General features: G+C 35.5%; 1 protein-coding gene across 2 annotated transcripts; it reads right to left on the minus strand.

Annotated features, from left to right (window-relative positions):
- Positions 1-437: 437 nt before the first annotated feature.
- LOC131368050 (alpha-2-macroglobulin-like) lies at positions 438-19,000 on the minus strand. Of its 2 annotated transcripts, XM_058413884.1 has the most exons (34): positions 18,867-19,000; positions 17,147-17,327; positions 16,803-16,959; positions 16,644-16,696; positions 16,390-16,410; positions 16,085-16,250; positions 15,901-15,985; positions 15,662-15,764; positions 15,453-15,573; positions 15,191-15,300; positions 14,891-15,061; positions 14,538-14,771; positions 14,199-14,411; positions 13,938-14,087; positions 12,474-12,599; positions 12,176-12,260; positions 11,869-12,007; positions 11,552-11,777; positions 11,340-11,466; positions 11,125-11,246; positions 10,998-11,049; positions 10,835-10,918; positions 7,781-7,957; positions 7,606-7,681; positions 7,312-7,468; positions 7,145-7,219; positions 6,839-7,001; positions 5,339-5,529; positions 4,621-4,836; positions 3,490-3,614; positions 2,309-2,390; positions 2,107-2,184; positions 656-761; positions 438-577 (listed from the first exon to the last, which is right to left on the minus strand). In XM_058413884.1, the coding sequence occupies exons 1-34, from the start codon at positions 18,950-18,952 to the stop codon at positions 537-539; spliced, it is 4,299 nt and encodes a 1,432-aa protein (XP_058269867.1). In that variant the 5' UTR covers positions 18,953-19,000; the 3' UTR covers positions 438-536. The 2 variants fall into 2 exon arrangements, with proteins under 2 accessions (XP_058269867.1, XP_058269868.1); XM_058413885.1 differs by lacking the exons at positions 16,644-16,696; positions 16,803-16,959.
- Positions 19,001-20,896: the final 1,896 nt, after the last annotated feature.

Below are 20,896 nucleotides of genomic sequence, written 5' to 3' on the forward strand. Positions count from 1 at the left end.
TACTACAAGGAGAATAGTAGTTTGTTTGTTAGTCATTTATAATGCAATATTTGTCAAGACACAAACACTGAATATTGCTGAATTGTTTTATTACAGTTTTCAACGAAAATGTTAATGAGGAAGAGTAACAGTAAATGAATCAACCTTACTACAACTCTGTCTTCATTGGCTACGGTTTAACTTGGTGTCTAGTCAGAGTTTCTACACACTGCACGAGAACACTATAGGGACCAACACAATATTTGGCATAATGTTATGCCTGATTTGTGTATATTACATCATATACAATATACATCAATTATATATGATGGCTCTCTACTGTGTGGGCTCATTAGGGCTGATTAGAATAAAACCTTCATGCTCATGAGATATATATATTGAAAGAAAAAAAACAACAAAACCAAACTTTAAAACTTGAATTGTAGCAGCAATGCAATATGTATGTGAAGTCCATATTTATTTCTTAGGTCTGACAAATAACCAGCACCCTTAAGACATGCAGAAATCTTTTTAATCTTTAATGCAGATCAGCTTGCTTACATACAGGGGGAGGTGTACTCCGTCTCAGAGTCATTACCTAAATGAAAGAATTAGTAAATGGAAGCAATATATTCCCAATACCATGTTTAAAACACACAATCCTGGAAATTCTTACTTGTTTGGTAGTAATTATAAACTTTGATCAATGCTGGCTTGAGATTCTTGACAGGAAACACCTGGTTGAGTTGTATCTGATAGCTGATAGGAGTATTCCTTTGGAGCTGTTAGAGATACACCAAATAAAGCATGCATATTAGAATAGAGCAGATGTACAGCAGATGTGTGTAATACAGTTGTGCTCAAAAGTTTGCATACCTTGGGAGAATTTGCAAGATGTGTTCCATTTTTTAAAGAAAACATGAGTGATAAGATGAAACAAATTTATTTTATTTCTTATAGGACTCAAGTTCATATGTTAGGCATAATAGAACGGCACAATCATCAAACAAAACATGACAATAACGAAAATGAGGAAATAATCCCTGTTCTAAAGTTAATATCGTGTATTGACCTTTTAGTCATGCATCAGTGATGCATGTAGTCTTTTGTAATAATTGTGCATGAGGTACTTAATTTACTTAGGTGGTATAGCTGCCCATTATTTCTGGCAATGCCTCCAGTTCCTGTAAATCTTTTGGTTGTCTTTCATAAACTACACGTTTGAGATCCCCCCAAAGTGGCTCAGTGATATTGAGGTCAGGAGACTGTGGTGGCCACTCCAGAACCTTCACCTTTTTTGCTGTAGCCATTGGAGGGCCTTTATAGTTGTGACTATAAAGTTGAATTTTTTTCTCATCACTCATACTGAAAGCCTTTTTATGGCATGGGCGCAATAACAGCTTTCTCCTGGCAAATTGACCATGCAGGTCATTTATGTTCAAGTGTTGAAACACCACTTTTTTCCAGAGCATATTTCTCCCTAAGTTGTTTGTGGGTTTTTCTTTGCATCCCGCTGTAGTGAGGGAAATCTTTCTTGGTCTACTTGACCGTGGCTTAGTATCAACAGAACCTCTTATTTTCCACCTCTTTATCAGAGTTTGAACAGTACTGACTGGCATTTTCAAGTGTTGAGAGATCTTTTTACATCCTTTTTACAGCTTTATAAAGTTCAGCTACGTAATAACACAGGTCGATTGGCAGCTCTTTTGGCTTCCCCATGGTGCAGTATCCAGCCAAGTCAGTGCATCACCTCATGAGCTGAGAAACTCACTGGCTACTAATTATAATTACAATGAGTCACAGGTATGGAAACTTCCCTTTAATAGCCATTTAAACCTCTCTGTGTCAACCTGTGTGTTTATAATGTGGCCAAACATTCAAACTTATGTAAACTTTTGATCAGGGTTGTTTGAGTGATCAGTTATCATTACGTTTTAAAAAGGAGTTAAACAACTATGTGATAATTAATGACTTCACATGACCACTATCCTTAAATAAGAAAAAAATCGTTTGCATTAACAGTCATACAGTATTTGTTGTTTAACAATTTCTTTCAGGGTATTCAAACTTTTGAGCACAACTGTAGGTGATTAATTAAATGTTATATACAGTTTTGTAATATCTTACCTCTGTAATATACATAATAATATGGTCAGCTGTGGAATCAACTCGTTTCACCAAAGAATAGTTCTTCAGCAAAGAAAGCTTGTAAGCACATTAATTACTCTGCATTAGTAAATTAATAATTGAACAGCATTTATGAAAGCATTGGCATATCCATTTATGTATAGAAACACACAATACAGATTTTTTGTTTGCCTCTGCTTACTTGATCAGGATCTGCTATGAACCCTGATAAAAGTTTCATGTCTACTATAACCATGGTAGAGCTGTGTAGTTTCAAATTATATCTGAAGATTCAAACAGACAAAGAAAAAAACAAAGTTAGTTAATATTTAGGTATTTACTCATTAATTATAAGAAGTCTGGATATAACGTATTGTGTTTTTGCCCAGTAAGCAGAAGACTGTCACACCAAGCAGATTTAACTTAGACAGGGTTTCTATTTCCATGGCAGAAACTATATCCACAATTAGGGAAAAGACTTGTGAAGGAGGATCGTTCCAATAGCTGTTTTTTTTTATATGTGGTCATGACTTTATGCTGCTTTTATGGTGCCTTGTAAGTGGTAATTTGCATGATGTAATGACGTAATTATTCCACTGGAAAAAAAACATTGACACCTTTTTGAAAGCATGTATTAAGCATGTAAAAAGCTCTTTTAACCACACTTTTACACTTACACACTTGAGTGGCTGTTGCTGTACCAATCTACTATAGCAAACTTCAAACATTCATGCAAGATTTTGAACTGAAATTGGAGTACAGCAACAATAGTGAGTAGCTTTACCTACAACCTAGTCAGCTCATGTTAGTTGATGTTGATTACCTTCTCAAAACAGTGGTTAGTATGGTAAATGTTAAAGATTTAGATAAGTACTGTGTCTGTATATTAATTGATCTATACTGCTGTAAATTAATTTAAAAATAGAGAAGGGCTACTTTGCACTGTTTAAAGAGATCAGCTGGTAGTTGAGAAGTGTATTTTGGGAAATACAAAGTGCCACTTCACTTGCAGCAGTAATCTGCAATGGAGCAAGTCACATGTACTGCAAAAGTTACCGTGGCAATATGATTTGTAAAAAGTAGCAAAAGGAAATCCACAGTAAGACAAAAATAAACTTGCAAATAGCTAGCTGTAAAATAAATGCTGCATTATGAGACAGATCCCGGTAGCTAATGCTATAATAGAAGTAGCATGCACAAATCAGGTAAACGGTCTATGATAAAGTCAGCTAATAACACATTAGTTGGTTCTGTTGTTCTTGCATTATATTACTGATTCCATAATATTTTGCAATTTAATCTAATAAGGGACTGACAATCCAAATCTCTCAAAATCAGTCACTTTCTCATATTAGGTCATGGTTTAAAGACACATTCACTTACGTGATGGTGAAATGGAGGAACAAAATTTCAGCTCCAAATGAGTTTTTGCAGTTTGCCTTGGTTGTAGCTGTGATGCTCAGTGTACTGGTTTCAGAACGTGTGGGAACATTGTAGAAAAGTGTAGCCTGAAAGTAGGAGAAAAGTTGTCAAATCCTGAAGCAGTCAATAAAGAACATGTAAAAAATGTGTCTTTATAATTGTGTCTCTTTAAGCTTCTGTTGTTCCTGTCATCTCGAACATGGTACTTATTGTTTTTGTCACACCAAAATCTAGTGTCTAGTGTACTGTTTGGGAAAGTCATGTGTAAATATCAGAAAATTAACAATGAAATTCTGACATATTGTTTATCTTTGATCTCAATCCCCAGTGTATTTAGTGCATAGCAAAAACAAAAGAATTGGCCTTGCCATTCCAATAAATTCAGAGAGGACTTTGTATAACATAGATTAATGGGGAACTTCATACTGAATTTCTTTTCATGTGTACACTGAGAGTAAATACATCCATACTTGTTCGTGTTCAATGTTTATAATTTATTTATAGGTGTCGAAACAGCCAAGAAGCTGTTTAATTGGTTGTGAAAATGACTTAAAAATGGCAATAACCTTGAGCATCCATTGGGTTTAAAGAGGTAACCTCTATAAACCATGAGCATCAAAATTTCTATTCATTACAGAAAACATTTAAGTGGGCGTATCAGGGTAGTATGAAGATTATACTTAGTCTTTAGTCCATGATCATTAGTTTGATTATTTAGATTATACTAGATTATTACTATAGTATTAGTGTTGCTAGCATTGTTTTAGAAATGAGGAATTGTGAAAACTTGCATGCTACTTTCTAAATATTTGAATTTAGGATTTGGAAATGATTCCAGGGCCTGGAATTATTGAACATTGTTGTTTCTCCCAAAGACCTGGCAAACTCTGCACGTAAGAATATAAGAATGCAACATGCAGAATGCAACATTAAACATTTATATATGTTACACTTATGCTTGGCAGGAATCTGAGGTTACCAGCATCATATCCAAAAAGACTGCAAATCTAGATGTGGATATGCAGCACTTATCTCACAAAATTTTGAAAGAAGATTCACAGAACACTTATCATGATGAAAAAATGCACTGACCTGCACTGACACACAGGTGGAGCCCTTCACATTAATTCTGTATTTGCCAGGAACATCTTGCAATGATCTTTTTTGGTACAGTAACTTGTTGTTCTGGTTCACATCAAACTTGTGACTGTGTCCATCTGCTGACTTTACAGTTACCGTGCTAGAGCCTTCTGAGCTGAACACTTTAGTGGAGTACAGAGCTAGAGCTTGGAGGGCCACAACTGTGTCCTGATGAAAAGGAGGAGTATTGTTTATTATCTTAATGCTTTTACATTTATGATAATACTTTTTATGTACCCTCTGTTATTTATTAAAATTGTAGTACGATATAATAATAATCTCAGCTTGACTAGTAATCACATACTTAATGCCTTTGCCAGTTTGGAAAGGAAGAAATTTGGGTTTGAGCAAGTAAGAATGCAAGACAGAAGTCAGAGATATTTTGGCCTTCTCAAACTATTCCATCAAGAGTTATAGCCACAGGCTATAGGTCTAGGGCACCTGATAAAAGGACTGAAAGTGTCAAAGGGTCTTTTGTCTTGATAGCAATTGCACTTCTAAATATTTAGCTGTACAATAGTATGTGGAAGATTATTAAAATCTGTCAATATTTATAATTCAAGCTATTTTGTGATGTATTTTGTCTGTTTTTTGTGTTCAGTTACAATTAGTTTTGTTATAAGTCAAAATCTGAGACAATAAAAGTTTAATTGAAATCAAATAAATATACCTGGGTGGATGAAAAACCTCCACTGTGATCCTGCTGCTTTACCAGCCAGCTGACTATCCTATTAGCATAGCCCAAATTAGCAGCAGTGAGTTGACCTGAAGTAAGAACACCTAGCAGCACGTAGGAGCTGATTTCTACTGACAAGTCGCAGGAGTCATCTGATGCTGACTGAGTCCAGTAAAGCTGTCCATCTAAAATTTAAAGAATCACAATGAGATAATTTGCTTAGGATACTCAAAAGCTGATTGAGATATGAATGACCAGAAGAAATTAACCGACTTCTTTTAGAAGAGGAAAGAAGATAGTTGTCACATGGAGCTCCAGGACAGAGACAGGCAATGGATACATTTGCTGGTAGGTATTTCTTCAATCAAAAAAGGACAGGGTAAATCCATAAAACTTGTGTAACAGACACTCCTCTCAAAAGCACTGTCTGCAATGCTAACCACCATGGGCTGGGGGTGGATCAGGGCATGACAATGTACAGTACCTGGGACTGAAGCAGGGTGTGAGACTAGAGTAGGGCCTGGGGAACAGAAGCAGTGCCTGGGGAACAGAAGCAGTGCCTGGGGAATAAGCATTGCCTGGGACTAGAACAGCTTGGCCTCAGCGTACAATGGTGCTTGAAACAGAGCACCATTGCACTAGAACAGGGCCTGGGAGGCTGCCACATTGGCCTCGCCATAGTGCGGATGAGTTCTTTATTCAAACAAAAGTCAGAGTGAATCCAAAAAACAAGTTAAAAGGCAAGTCAAAATCCAGGTTCAAAGCAGGCTCTGGATAATAAACTTGCCAAAAACAGATATCTCGCTAGGCTATTAGCAAAACTAAAGAAAAGTCACAGGCAGGTCAGGAACAGGCAACTGTCTAGAAAGTGGTATCAGCAACAAAGAACAGAAGACTTGGTGATGTCGTGGACAGAAACACACGGAATGTACAATAAATCCATAGTAAAACTGAAAACAAGTGAACTTAATCATGACTCATGTGGGAAACAGGAAATGACATGACAGGAGTGGATACAGAGATCAAACAAAATCAAAACAAATCAATCAAAACAAAAACACATGGTAAAGTAAACAAACAAGGAATATATCATAACATAAACTTAACATAAGCAGAAGTAAAATCATGCTATGGTGCTACAGGGTGCCATTTATGCTTGGAAGCACAGGGGGGAGATTTGTGAGAATAGTGTTAATTTTGGTATCTTAAGATTGTAATGTACCATTAATTGATATTCCCTTTCATGCCAAGTCACATTAAATCTGGAGCCCCTCTGAGGAACTCTAGATTTAAAGCAGGAATACAGCCTTTGAGGGGCCAGAATCAGGGTGCCACAGATTCACATATTCATTCATTTGTAGGAGCGTAGCCAATATACTGGCAGAAAGGAAACCCATGCAAGAAGAGGCGAAACATGATAGTTATTTTAAGGTAGATATTTTAATTCAAATTAAATAGATGTATATGCTACAAATTATTCTACTCATTCCATACCTCCTAAAATAGCAACATCATCCAACGCTTTAAGTAGTTGTCCTCGAATTTCCTTCTCTCCAGCCAGACTGAAAGTGTAGGCCAACAATGCAGTGGTGTAGGTGTTTGTCAGGTTACCAGTTGAAGATTTGAGACAGAATAACCCTTTATTCACCACAGGATCCTACAATTACAGCATAAATAATGATAAATAAAAAATGCAATAGTTAGAAAGTTTCAGTTTGAGTTTTATTATGACTTTTGCAGACCCTCCCTACTGATTTATGTCACCTGAAAGCAAAATGTAAAACTGTATCATGCTCTTACTTGCACTGTAATGCCCAATTCAAGGAATGCTGCAGTGATGTAGGCAGTAATGGTCACTTCGTCATTTACACCACCCTGTAATAAATGAAAATGTTGTGCACATAAAGCAGAAATTTAGTATACAGAAATGTGTTCTCCAGTATGGAGAGCCTTAGAACCAGACATACCTTTATTCTATTATCAAACAGAAGTCCCTGTTGTTTAAAACAGCCATTTGATCTCTGCATACCTATGAGCCATTGCTTTGTTCTGTTAATGCTTTCTGGATCAATGAAGATGTAATGTTGTGCTTTGCCAAAAGTCTTTAAGACAAAAGCAGTTAACCTGGTGATGGACATTTATTTTTGTCTGTAATTAAAATATATTTTTTTCCCCAACAGTTTCCAAAATAAATTCACAATAGCTGAAACAAATGTTACATATTTAATAGCTATCATTACAACTACCTGAAAAGTTCTTACCATGTGTTCTCCTCTCCCCAACCAAATGTGCTATATGCACCATTAAAATGCTTATAGTTTAGCTGCTTCTGGTATCCTGTGTAAAAATAAATAATTGATTCTTATCACTTCAGAAAGAATATAATCATGATAGCTAGTATTGACATGTACAGATTATAAACAGAAATATACCTACCACTCTTAAGGAAACTTGTAGCCTTGTCACAGATATCTGTGGTGAGCTGCTGAGTGTTCTCTAAATACCAAAGAATGTAGATATTGGAGGCCAGGAGAGCAATGTTTTGTTCTCCAGAGCTATGTGGCATCATTAGAAGTCCATTCAGATTGTTTAATGCATGGCCAATTATGTCCCCTACAAAAAGGGAACAACAATATTCAACAATATCCCTTGTATATTCATTGTACCTTAGCAAAAATACAATACATTAACAGACAAAAAATGATAGAATTTGTAAACAATTCACTGTTGTCTTATATATATATATATATATATATCATTTCTCATTTAAAGTTCTCATTTCTAATGTTCTGGATTGCCAGGGCTGGATTCTTAGAGGATCTTAGTATAGCTGTCTCTCATATTGTGAAAGACCCTGTTCTCCCTGTGCCCTCAACTTATTTTCTGAACGTCATTAAAGTGCTCACTCTTCAAAGAGTGGCTGTGGCTGACAGCTTGCCATTCTGGAGAGCCTTCAGGAGAGCTGTGTTATGCAGGAGAGGTCAAGAGCAGCAGTGAATGCTCTGCAGGCTGGTGTTAAGGCTGCCTTACTTAAACTAAAGCTGGATCTTCAAGTTATTTGATGTTACTTTAGTAAGACTTGTCTTTTAAATGATTTGATCGGTTCCATGATTTGCCCAAAAATGTAAACTGATCACACAGCCTAATACTACCATTTCACATTCTGAACCAATGCATAGCAGTGAACAACACCAAGTCATTCACTTTTGTGTCTTGTTGGAAAAGAGTTATTTACTTACCAAACACTTCTAGTCATCAAAATTACACGCTAATATTATAGAAACTATTAGTGTGTTTAATCAGTATATAAACCATTTACACACTTAATAATTATGGATTCTGTTGTGAGCAGATATATGGGAAAGATCAAATTTGACACCGTGGAATACATATCACTATTCAGTCCCACTTGAAGCACATTTGACAGCAGCTGTCCTAGAGCCAGCTAATCAGCTAATAATGGCTTTTTCAGGCAATAAAGAGTCTGGAGCTGAAAATGGCAGTTGAAATCCCAGGTCATATTATCAGCCTTGGTTTGGTCAATGAGATATACAGCTCAAAGCATCCAAACATTCTAATCTCAGTTCCAGACTAAACCATTTCAGCTGAGCGATCATGTCATCCATAAAGTGCATGGACATGGTATTTCCTAAAATCTTAAATCTTGTTTCACTGTCTTTGGGACATTGCCCTTCATGCTCTCTCTCCAAAAGCATTATTACATTTCACTTGCCAGCATAATTGATGTTGCATCATGGAGCTATCTGACAGTCGAAGACCCCATGGTGCATGTCCTTCCATGCTCTTGTCATAAGGCCCACTGGGCTGCTCTCAGAACTCATTATTCTTCAATGCCATTTCCCCATTGCTGGGTGAGACAAATGAACTTGTATCTGTACACCCTAGGTGGTGGCTCAGTGAGGAACACCATAAAAAGCATTGTGAGGAGATGTAGGAAGGGCAAAGCACTCCACTTTTGCTTCCATGGAAAATGACACCATCCATGCCAACAGCCAGGGCCTGCCATTTTCTCCTGTGTATGAAATAGCATGCTGCTGCCAAGGTTAGAGCAGCCCAAGCCAGACACCAGCCTCACTTTGTTCCTAAAATACTAAGAACTTATCTCACTGGACCACCCTCTGTGTGTAGCAAGCAAGAAGTGTGTTTATCTAGATTTGATTATGCAGTGCTGAGGACTATAAGATGTGTCCTCCTCTGTCACATAAAAATCACACCTGCAAGCCAATCTTAGCTGGAGTAATATTGTTTCTGGTGGGACAGCACAAAGGGGCATTACGCTATTAGAGAACTGGGTTTACTGCTATAACCTAAAGTTTCATTTTATATAATATTTTTAAAACATGAAAGGGGTTGCTCTAACATAGGCCTATTTTAATATTATGAAGGTTGTGTTTAATCCATTTAGAATTTTATAAAGAATTATATCTCTTTGGTTTTCTCACTGTTGATAAATTATGAGGGGGCAGCATGGTGGCTTAGTGGTTATCACTGTTGCCTCACAGAAAGAAGGTCCTGGTTTTGAATCCCGGGCCTTTCTGGGTGGAGTTTGCATATTTTCCCCATGCCTGTGTGGGTTTATTCCGGGTTCTCTGGTTTCCTCTCACAGTCCAAAAACATGTACATTAGGTGGATTGGTAATTCTAAATTGCCCGTGAGTGTGTGTGGTTGTGGTGGCTGGTGATCAATGTATGCTGGGATATACTCCAGCAGACCCCTTTGACCCTAATTAGGAATAAAGCAGGTATAGACAATGGATAATAAATTATGATTATAAATAATAAACAATTGGTACAAATTATAAATGATTGTTAAAAATGCGATTAAATTAAAATTACTTACATTTTTAACTATTTTTTAATTGAATTAAATATTCTTATTCTATTCTTAAATATAATATATGGCATCAATTGTGGACACTATACCCATATGTGATTATTAAACATACTATTCCAGATTTATTCCTGCTTATTCTTGCGGTTATAACATCTTCCACTCTTCTGGGAAGGCTGTCCAATTCACTGGTGCTCATTCAACCTCACCAAGCACTGAAGAGGTTGGGCATTGAAGTAGAGTAAGAAGGCCTGGCATGCAGTCTGTGCGTTCCAGTTCAACCCAATGATGTTCAGAGTGTTTGAGGTAAAAATATATGGGTGGAAATTTTTAATAATCATGTTCAAGGTTAGTATAGTTAGTATGTATGTATGTATGTATGTATGTATGTATGTATTTATGTATGTATGTGTGTGTTTGTATGTATGTATGTATGTATGCATGTATGTAAAATATGCTGTTCAGTACTGTTTGCATGCTTGTTTGAGCAGTGGTATTTATTCTTTTGTTGACTTTCACCACTGCTGTATCATTTTATATAATTTTCTATTATACTTGTTGCCAACAGAACAGTTTACACCTCAAATTTATGGCATATGAGAAATGTACTTTATTTCACTCTAATGTTTTCTGTCTTACCAAGCACTGAAACAGAAGCTCGTGCTGATCCCTCTATTAAATCCTCAGGAAGAGTCAGCTCAAATTCCTCGGAAACACTGTTGCCTGTAGTGAAAATATGTTTACTAATGATCTTTACTGAGTGTTACAGTACTGTGGGCACCAGTTTATGTGTAAGTCTAACCTCGTGGGCATATTAACCAGCTTTGGCTCTTTGACTTTTTAGTCCCTTCAGCCTACATAGAGGAAATTTGTTATTAGATCATAGAAATAATTTGCCTAAACATAAATTTTCAAACTTTTAGACCAACCTGTACAATAAGGCTTCGTGTAACTGTGTCAATACGGCCTCTCTCTGGAACATTCACAATCTCATTATCACACACAGTCTGGGATTGTTCTGCCTCTGCACTCACTGTCACATTCAAGACTCCTGGAACATAATAACAAGCTCAACAAGTCTCCACAATGTAATGCAATAGATATACAAGGGTCTGTCTCAAGCTGAAGTGGTTTGAAGTCTCACCAAGCACAGAGGAAATCAGAGTCCATTTGAAGGTCTTTCTTTCATATGCACACAGGCAGGATGAATACTCGCCATCAGAAGATGGTTCCAGTTTGTAATCTGAGGAAGGGGCTGGAGTCACTTTAATCTATCAAAGAAGCACAGGTGATTACTTTACTGTGCATCTCAAATGTTACAATTCTTGTAAAGATATAATCTCAGCCTTACAGTACCATAATGCATTTGGAAAGATAACTGAAGACAGTGGCCTTCAGCTCAAAAACCTCTCCCCGGATAATGGAGTAGGGCAGTGAGAGCTCAAGGAAGAAGGACTGAAACACAGTGAGCTGAACAGGAGGAGCCAGACCCAGACCCTTAGAGGACACACAGAAAGCATCGGTCTCCCAAGTGGTGATAGTGTCAGGAACAGTGACAGGAAGCTGTACTGACCCAGAGTCCCTGTGGAGAATTACATTATTATTTTTTATGTTTAAAAGTGATAAACATTAAATAAAAATAAATAAATAAAAATAAAATACCAATCCCTAACCCCACTTCAACAAGCTTCCATATCCAAGTTTCTGGGAATTCTTTGCGAATTTGCAGTTCTGGGAATTCTTTGTGAATTTCCGGTTCTGGGAATAATAGTTTGTGTTCTGACAGTACAAGTTTAAAGCCAAGTGACACACCTGGAAAAAATAAACAAAAGCAAAACTTATTAATTTATACAATAGTTGTTATGTCGGTTAGGACTATATATTTATGCTTATCAAGATGCTCTTAAAGGTACCCACTACCATTACCACCTACTCTACTATTTATTGAACAATAATATATGAATAAATGGATGGATGTACCATATTGATGATAATGCATGCCTCTGTACACCAAACAACGAGGTCGTCTAACAGCCAAATTTGTTGCCATCTTCAGCCCCACTTTCTGTCAGGTGATAATTATTCATAGTCATCAGTGCAGCAAATCAATTAACAGTCAACCATGTAACCAAGTACTTTCAAATGAAAAAAAAATCACTTTAAACTGAATAAATAGTATTAAATACATTATTTTCATCGTTTTTTTTTAGATTCACATTCACAAACAGATTCACATTCACAAACACAAGCAATATTTCCCAGCCAGCCAGTCAGTTACCTTTAATATATTGTAAGCATGGTCATCCTGTTCATCCCGCCGGGGTCTAACATGCAAGCATGTCAGCTCATCTTCAACTCTATAGGGATAATCTGATTCTGATTTCACTTGCAACAAATTAAATATCTATGGGTGATACAACAAATTACATTTATTTAATATTTTTTATATTTTAATTATTAATGTTTCTGATATTAATGTTTGCATAACATTCACATATGAATATATGTTTCCATAAAAATGACACATAGTTATAAGGCCAAAGCCTTCACAGAGGGGGAGCCCCTCTGCATTCCTCACCTAATGAAATAACTCTCCATGTCTTCCGTCAACTAGCAGTAGGAAAGTGCTAATAACTAAAAATTAGGCATTACTACACTATATTTCCCAAAGTTTTGAGACACCCCTCCAAATAATTGAATTCAGGTGTTGTTTTTCAGGGGTTGGGCTTGGCCCCTTAGTTCCAGTGGAAGGAACTCTTAATTCTTCAGCATACCAAGACAATTTCATTATCTCAACTTTGTGGGAACAGTTTGGGGATGACCCCTTCCTGTTCCAAAATGACTGTGCACCAGTGCACAAAGCAAGGTCCATAAAGACATGGATGAGCGAGTTTGTTGCGAGTCAGGTTGACCTCAACCTGATCGAATACCTTTGGTAAATTCATGTGTATGTAAAGGCAGACATCCCAGTTTTGGCCTGGCTCACAGTCTCTACTCTAAATCATCCTAAAGGTGTTCTATTTGGTTGAGGTCAGGCCATTCAAGTTCCTCCACAGCAAAATCACTCATTCATGTCTTTATGGACCTTGCTTTGAGCACTGGTGCACAGTCACATTGAAACAGGAAGGGGCCATACCCAAACTGTTCGCACAAAGTTGGGAGCTTGAAATTGTCAAAATTTTTTTGAAGAGTTTCTTTCACTGGAACTAAGGGGCCAAGCCCAACCCCAGAAAACCAACACATGAATTTAATGATTTGGAGGGGTGTCCCAAAACTTTTGGCAATATAGTGTATCATAATAAAGCACATTTTTATCATATGGGCAACAACTTAAATTCCATTCCATTGTCTGCCATTCAGAGTTATTTGAGTAACCTTTTGCCTTATCTTGCATTATCTCTAGATGCTATTTACCAAAATACTAAAATTCAAACAAATGGCATAGGAGAGGTTTAAAGAGGAATGCTGTTAAGAACATTCAAAATGGTTGACAATCATATTTTGGATTATTATGCATCAAACTCAAAATCAAGATTAAACTGAGACTGGACTAGAGTTAAACAAGCTATAGGCTTTATATATATATATATATATATATATATATATATAGCTAATAGTATTTTAACCTGCATTAAGTACAATGCTCTCTAAAATGCAAATTAAACCATTGTGTCTTAAAAAAAATTAAAAAAGCACTTGTGGTGAATATTCAGTAACTTAATATTTAGTATCTTAATTTCACCTTGTCACTGTTTAGCTGTTTGTTGGACTCTAAGATGTACACACTATGATCTACTGCACTGAGGCCACACAGGGAACCAGGAAGAGCTGAGAGCTCGAGAGTGTTCTTCTCACCTGGAACTGCCTTGGAGGGAGAGAACTGTAGCGAAACCTGGAGTTCATGATGAAAACAAGTTTAGACAGTTTTTTTTTTCATGTCAAACAAGAAAGCAAACTGATTAATTCAATAAACATAAATTATTAATAAAGATGCTAATATTACCTTATTTATGAAACAGTTCTCCACATGGAATTCCCTGCTAGCAGCGATGATGTTCTCACTGGGCAGAACAGAGTACACAACAACCTGCATTAAAGGAGACAGCTCAGCATCAACAGATAGTTTGACTGTGATTTTTCCTCTTCTGAGATCTGCAGACTCTTGAAGTTCAACTGACTCATGTCCATGATGAACTATGGCTCCTTTAGACAAGACCTGAACGAGAGACACAAAATATATTATAATCACTATGCAGTGAAATACATTTAGAGTAGCTGGAATGAATGTAAGGTACGGGTGACTTGTATTTCCTAGTAACACACAGTTACTACATGTACTTACCATGTATATAAGATCAATACTGTAACTTTCAGTAGTTTCCCCAACAATATAGTAGTTAATGTTTATGGGAATTTCAGCACCACATTTAAATGGTTCCTCTGAGTGCTCTATTGAGAGATCACTGAACACTGGACTGTAAGGTGTAGCAGGTTGGAACAGCTGTATACGTACAGCAGCATTTAAAAAGAATGGTGTTTTGTTTGCATGAAATGTGTTCTTTGGATAGACACTTGCCTAGACACCAGTGATATGGGAATAATAATAACAGAAAATTATATTATAGAATAAATGATTTTATGGAAGAAAATATTCATTTTTTATTGTTGTTTTTTGCTTGAGTCATTGTATCATACCCATAATGTTATCTCTGTTTTAGGATGTTCAGGTGAAGGGACTGAGAAGTTTGCCAAGCCATTACTATCTGTAGTAAGATTGAGTAGAAGTGTTTGAGACCACCGTTCAAGTTCTGAAAGATACACTTTCTTGTTGGGAATTGGTGTTCCACTGTAGGTAGTAACTTTAATCTGTTGAACAGGGAACTGCTGTCAAGGTACTTTTAAACATAAATCCAAAATGGTAAAAAATACCAAAAAGGAAAAACAATTTTTTAAAGTGATATTTTTTTTAAAAAAATACCTGTTTAAAATACATACCTTTCCTTCTATAACTTTTTCCCGCTCAAAGTTTTTTGGTGAATCGAGGATTTCCACTTTACCAATTTGGAAAGAAAATCTTATCTTATCAGATTTCACCACAGAAATACCTAAGCAAATAGAAACAAAACACAGTATGTTATTATTAAATACAAACAAAAATTATGTTAAATAATAGACTTAAAGTATAACATAAGGGATCAGTCTCACTAGATCTGGCTCCTTTCTAATCTATGTTTTTTGGGATCTGTTACTGACTCACCTGTTCCTTCCTCTGTGAGTGTAACAGTAGCAACAAGAATATTCTCAGACTTCTTTTCAAAGTCAGTATTAATGAAGTTTGACATATTGAAAATAAGAAATGCACAGCCAGTCTGACTCATCTATGGGAACACCCAAAAACAAATGTTGTGAATTTTCATTAGAGAGAGAGAGAGAAATGAGTGTCTTTAAAGTGTGTTGAATACACACTTTCACCGTTTCCCTCTGACACGTGACCATAATATAGCTCCGCCATACTTTGCGACACACTTTAACCACAGCTTGACCAGGTACTGGCTGTCCATAAATGTACCTTCATACAATAGAGTTACAAAAATACATACATAAATTCAAGCTAGATATCATACACACATTTGCTAGACATTCAGTGAAACTGAAATACAAAAAGTTTTTTTTTTTTCATTTTTGAGAATAAACTTAAAACATACTTTCCACATATTTCTAGCTTCACTTCCTCCTCACCCACACTGTGTTCTTGTGGTGCTTTTAATGTAACCTCGAACTTGGGTAAAACTAAATCAGATACAGTTTATTATTACAAATACTAAAAATATTCTTACATTTCTATAAGCAAAAAAAAAAACATTCTTTGTTATTAGTAATGTCACTTACCATACTTTTCCACTTTAAATTGGTGTATGATCAACCTGTCTCCAATCTCAGCAGTTAACTTATATTGTCCCTGTGGAGCTTCAGCATTGAGCTCATGAGAAAGCTGCAGTATTAGACCTGCTGAGGACACATTTGTCCACTGACCAATCCTATTCCCATAATTATCCTGTTTGGTTCCACAAAACATATCTTCAGTTAGTTCAGTGTTGTGAAGATGTTGAAGAATCATTGTGTTACAGATATTACAAATGAACAAGGGTGTCAAAAAATGTAATTGTGTGTTTTTGTGTTTGGTTCCACTTTACCTGAAGGCTCACTGTGCTGTACTGTAGAGTATAAGATGAAAATCAAACTTTATAATTTCCATTATATAATTATTGAGACACCATAAAATTATCCAGGACATTATCAAAAACAAGTATGCTTTATTCAGTGGAATTTGTGCAATATATACACATAGATGGAAGAAACATTGGTGTAAATATAAATGACAATCAAGCAGCCTATTTTACTTTTACATAGGTGTGTTTTATATATTATTATAAATCTCGCCTCCTACCGTTTGTTTAAATGGGATTAATTTATAATCCGTAGAGACAATTCTGAAATTCACTGTGGAAACACAATAATTGTGAAACGATTCGGTTGCACCTTCAGTAACAATTAAACTTTCAATAGTTGAAAACTAAAAATAGGGGTTATTGCAGTAATGAGTCACCTGTTTGGCCTGGATTGTAGATGGGTTTATCAGTCTGGATAAAAGTCAATGTGTTGTAGGATTTAAACATCACTTTCCTTTCCTCTGTCATCTTAAAACTTTCCCCTTTGACTTCTACTTTGATCTTCTGCACTGATTTACCCTCAACCTGTGGGGCCTGTGAAGATTCCACTGAAGTATTCCATGTTGAACAACACTAACTAAAATCATTGTTAACTTAATAAATAATAATTAAATAAAACATAAATTAACTAGGTAAATAAACTTATACTACACTTCCTAACTGAATAAACAAATAAACAAGCAAACAAACAAACAAATACAACATTCCTTGGAATTCTGACCTCAAAATGAAAGCACTGGTGAAGGTCCTTTTCCACTGTCTTTCGTAAAAGAGTCCTGCTCTGGTTGTTGTGAACAAGATAAATCTTCATTTGCAGAGTCTCATTAGACTTTAAAAGACTCACACAAAATTTGGCATCAGAGCCAGCCCCTATTACTGCAGGAAATGTCACCATGATATAGCTAAAGACAAAAATGCAGGTTTAAGGTTTGATAATATTCAACTGAATAATATGCAATCAATGAAAAATGGAGAAAAGACTGAAGCAAACTGTTGTAGCCAGATCACAGCAACTGTTTAAGTAATCAATTAGCTAAACAGAACAGAGCTAAAAAATCAATACTATTGCAAAAGTTTATACAGAGAGACTTAACTTACACTGACCTGCGCATATCTGCAAATTAAGTCATGCAAATAACTGCCATTGCTATACAGGATCTGTGTAAGATGTTTGCAACATTGGCTAATTCTGAATTTAATGAATCCAGACTAATTGCTTTTTAGTGGACAAAATGGTATCAGTTAGCATGATTATCTAAAACAACTGGCAAATACATTTTGCCAATTAAAATGGGCAAATTAAGTGCCCATGTGCAATGCGTTTGTGTGTAAGTTCATAATCTACAATTTCTTTACTTAACACCATCTTTACCTCACACTATTTAACTGAGGGACATTCAAAAGAAGAAAAAAATGCTCTGATAGTATTATAATAGTATTCTTGCAGAGTTAGGTATTCTAAGTCTTTAGAATTTAAAAGCTGTATTGTCTCATTTAGTCTGTTAGAGCTCTAACTGTGGTGATGGTGGGAATTATAAAGAAAAATGTGTTCAATATATATGTTGTTTTTAACCCAACTGTATGAATGAATTAAAGTTCTGGAAATGTTTTTACTTATTTCATTAATATTTACTTATTTATTTATTTATTTATTTATTTATTTTTATTCCAGTGGGCTAATACAGACAATGGCAACCTTTACAATAATGTGAGTACAGTATTATTACCAGGAAATTCAGCCATCATTCTTTGGAACAGAAATCTCTAATTTTATATGTCTTACATTTTCCCCATTTTTAACAGCAACTATATATAATATAACATGGGGAGTTAGTCCTTTATATGTTAAAAGAATTACCCACTAACCATTTATGAATCAAGAAAAGTCTGTGCATATTATTTTAATATAATCAGTCCATTTACTCCAAATTAAAAATAATTCTACTGAAAATGTTTTTATAGGTAGTGAAATTAATCTACATACTGTCATAATAGAAGTTAAATTTCCTTAAATTCACTGGTTGCATTTTGCTGGAGTACTGTAACTTCTTATGACTTACTGATCCATCCCAGCTGTACTGTTTCTTATCTCAATTTCTGGTGCTATTTCATAATTCCTTTTTGCTACTTTTTCTAGTTATTTGCTCTGAATTTCAAATATGATTATCAGAATGTAATAAAAGCTCTTAATAAAGTAATCAAATCACAATACTGCTTGCTGGTGCCACCTGATGTGCCATTGATAATTGATGAATTTTAAATGAATTTTTCCCCTTATCTTGTAAAATAGTAATACAAATAAGCAACAAAACAATTGCTTCATTTTTTAAAAATAAAAACACATTTTACATATAAATGTTCATACATTCTTACACAGTAACAATCTGCAATTGTTTGACGAATAGTATTAAATTGTTTATTTATAATCACATGAGACTTACGGTCCCGAGGTTTGTCCATAGACAGAGAGAAAGAGGTAGCTGGCTAACAGAAGCCTTATTCTTATGTGAACCTGACTGACCACCATGATGAAATCTCCACTGCTAAACTGTAGAGTTCACATGCCTTCTTAAAGACAGCCCATCCGCACTCATCCTCTTGTTAATGATTAAGTACTTTGAGCAATCTGACTACAAACTACTGTTATAAGCAAAATTGTGTATATTGCGCAGTCATAAAACAGCCTAAGCACTATAATGGCTTTTCTCTATTAAATAATAATCATCCCATTAATTAAGCACAGATTGTATTTCACTTTAACTATTAATTATAAAAAATAATATTATTGTGACATACACTTCTTGGTTTTCACTTCTTGCAAAATGTCAGAAACTGTCAGAAAATACAAAGTGACATCACAGTGACAAACGTGCACCTATTTGAGCAACTTACTTTCAATAAACACACAATGCTGAAATATAGCATATATGTAATACAAAATAGACATCCCATTACTGTAAACCATTAAGATTAGTGCTGGTGAACCAGAAGTTTCATAATTTAACTGGGCATGTGTGATTAGTAGCCCCCGGTTATACTCATTCATACAGTATGGTCTGGTCCAGCTCAAAACATGCAGCATACTGGTGTACCCTTTTTTTTAATCCTTAGGGTTTCATATAAACTGTGCCTTGTTAGCTTTATACAGTGCATCAGGTTCAGTCTATTAATACATATGAAATTACTTTCTAATAAATTAAATGTTTTATCTTTTGCATCTCCGATAGTTTTGAGACACATTAGGTGTGTTCACATGGCCACTTGTAATCCGATCGTAACAGGACTAGAAGCACAATCAGATTAAAAAAGTGTCATGTGAACATGTCAATCGGATGGAATTTGCCACATCCGATTAAAATTTCAATTGGATGGTAAGGGGTGGTTTAAACCATTTTTAGTCTGATCGATAGGACATGTAAACACTTAATCGGATGGAATATGTTCCTGGAAAGTTCTGCGCATGTGCAATGACGTATGACGTATGGACGTTGATACGAATGACGTATGACGTACGGATGTTTTCGTGGACTGTGCGCATGCCAAAAGATCTAATCCGATTCTAATCATGTGCCATGTGAATACGCATAACAATCTGATTACTTTATACCGCGTTCATGTAAATGCTGCGATCAGATTTGTCAATCTGATTGAATTCAGTCCGATCTGATTAAAAAGTGTCCATGTAAACGCACCTACTGAGAGGTTCATCTTGCAGACTTTACTAAATCTCAAAACTTCTTTTGACCAGCTAGCACTTTTTTCAGTTCTAACTCTCTTTATTTAATCGATGAATGGGGGGTCCAGGATGTCATCCCAACTGACCCAACACCATTTCTCTGGGCCATACCTCTCCCAGTCTACAAGGTATTGGAGCTGACCACCCCTTCTTTGTTACACTGTAAGCCCATACAGGTTGATTCAACTTAAAAACTTTATGGTAACTCGTTGCCCTAAAAAAGTTGATTTTGTCTTGTTGAACAAACAGGGCATTTTGCGTTTAATGCACTTAACATTTAGGAATAACTGTACTGGAAAGTGTTAGTTATTTGAACTAACTTAATATGTTACGAGAATTAAAATTTATTAGTTTACGTAACTCAAAATAGTAAATTGCACTAACTTGCTTTATTAGACAAATCTAATTTGTTTGTTTTTTTGTAAAAATTACTCTAGTCTGTACAACAACAAAAATGCAAAAATGCATTCAAGTATTTTATTTTACAATTGAAATTCACTTTCTAAATTCTTTCTAATTCAATTTCTAAAGAGCAACAAAAACAAAATATGTTATAACCAACTTTATTCCTACATTGCATTATTACATATTTCACAAAATCTGAATAGGTACAGTATATATTCTTATACTGTATTAAAATACTGCATACAGATTTGCCAAACTCTGGATAGGCACAATAGGTTCTCTTGCATTGTAAAACATTCTCCAGACTCTGAACAGGCATAATATGTATTC

Source organism: Hemibagrus wyckioides, linkage group LG17 (genome assembly GCF_019097595.1).
Source record: "Hemibagrus wyckioides isolate EC202008001 linkage group LG17, SWU_Hwy_1.0, whole genome shotgun sequence".
NCBI lineage: Eukaryota > Metazoa > Chordata > Actinopteri > Siluriformes > Bagridae > Hemibagrus > Hemibagrus wyckioides.

Coding starts and splice junctions, on each gene's coding strand:
- LOC131368050 (XM_058413884.1), bottom strand. CDS start 18,952: ATGGTGGTCAGTCAGGTTCACATAAGAATAAGGCTTCTGTTAGCCAGC. Junction 2,391..3,489: donor TTCCTCCATTTCACCATCAC/GTAAGTGAATGT, acceptor TTGAATCTTCAG/ATATAATTTGAAACTACACA. Junction 762..2,106: donor TTATTATGTATATTACAGAG/GTAAGATATTAC, acceptor TATCTCTAACAG/CTCCAAAGGAATACTCCTAT.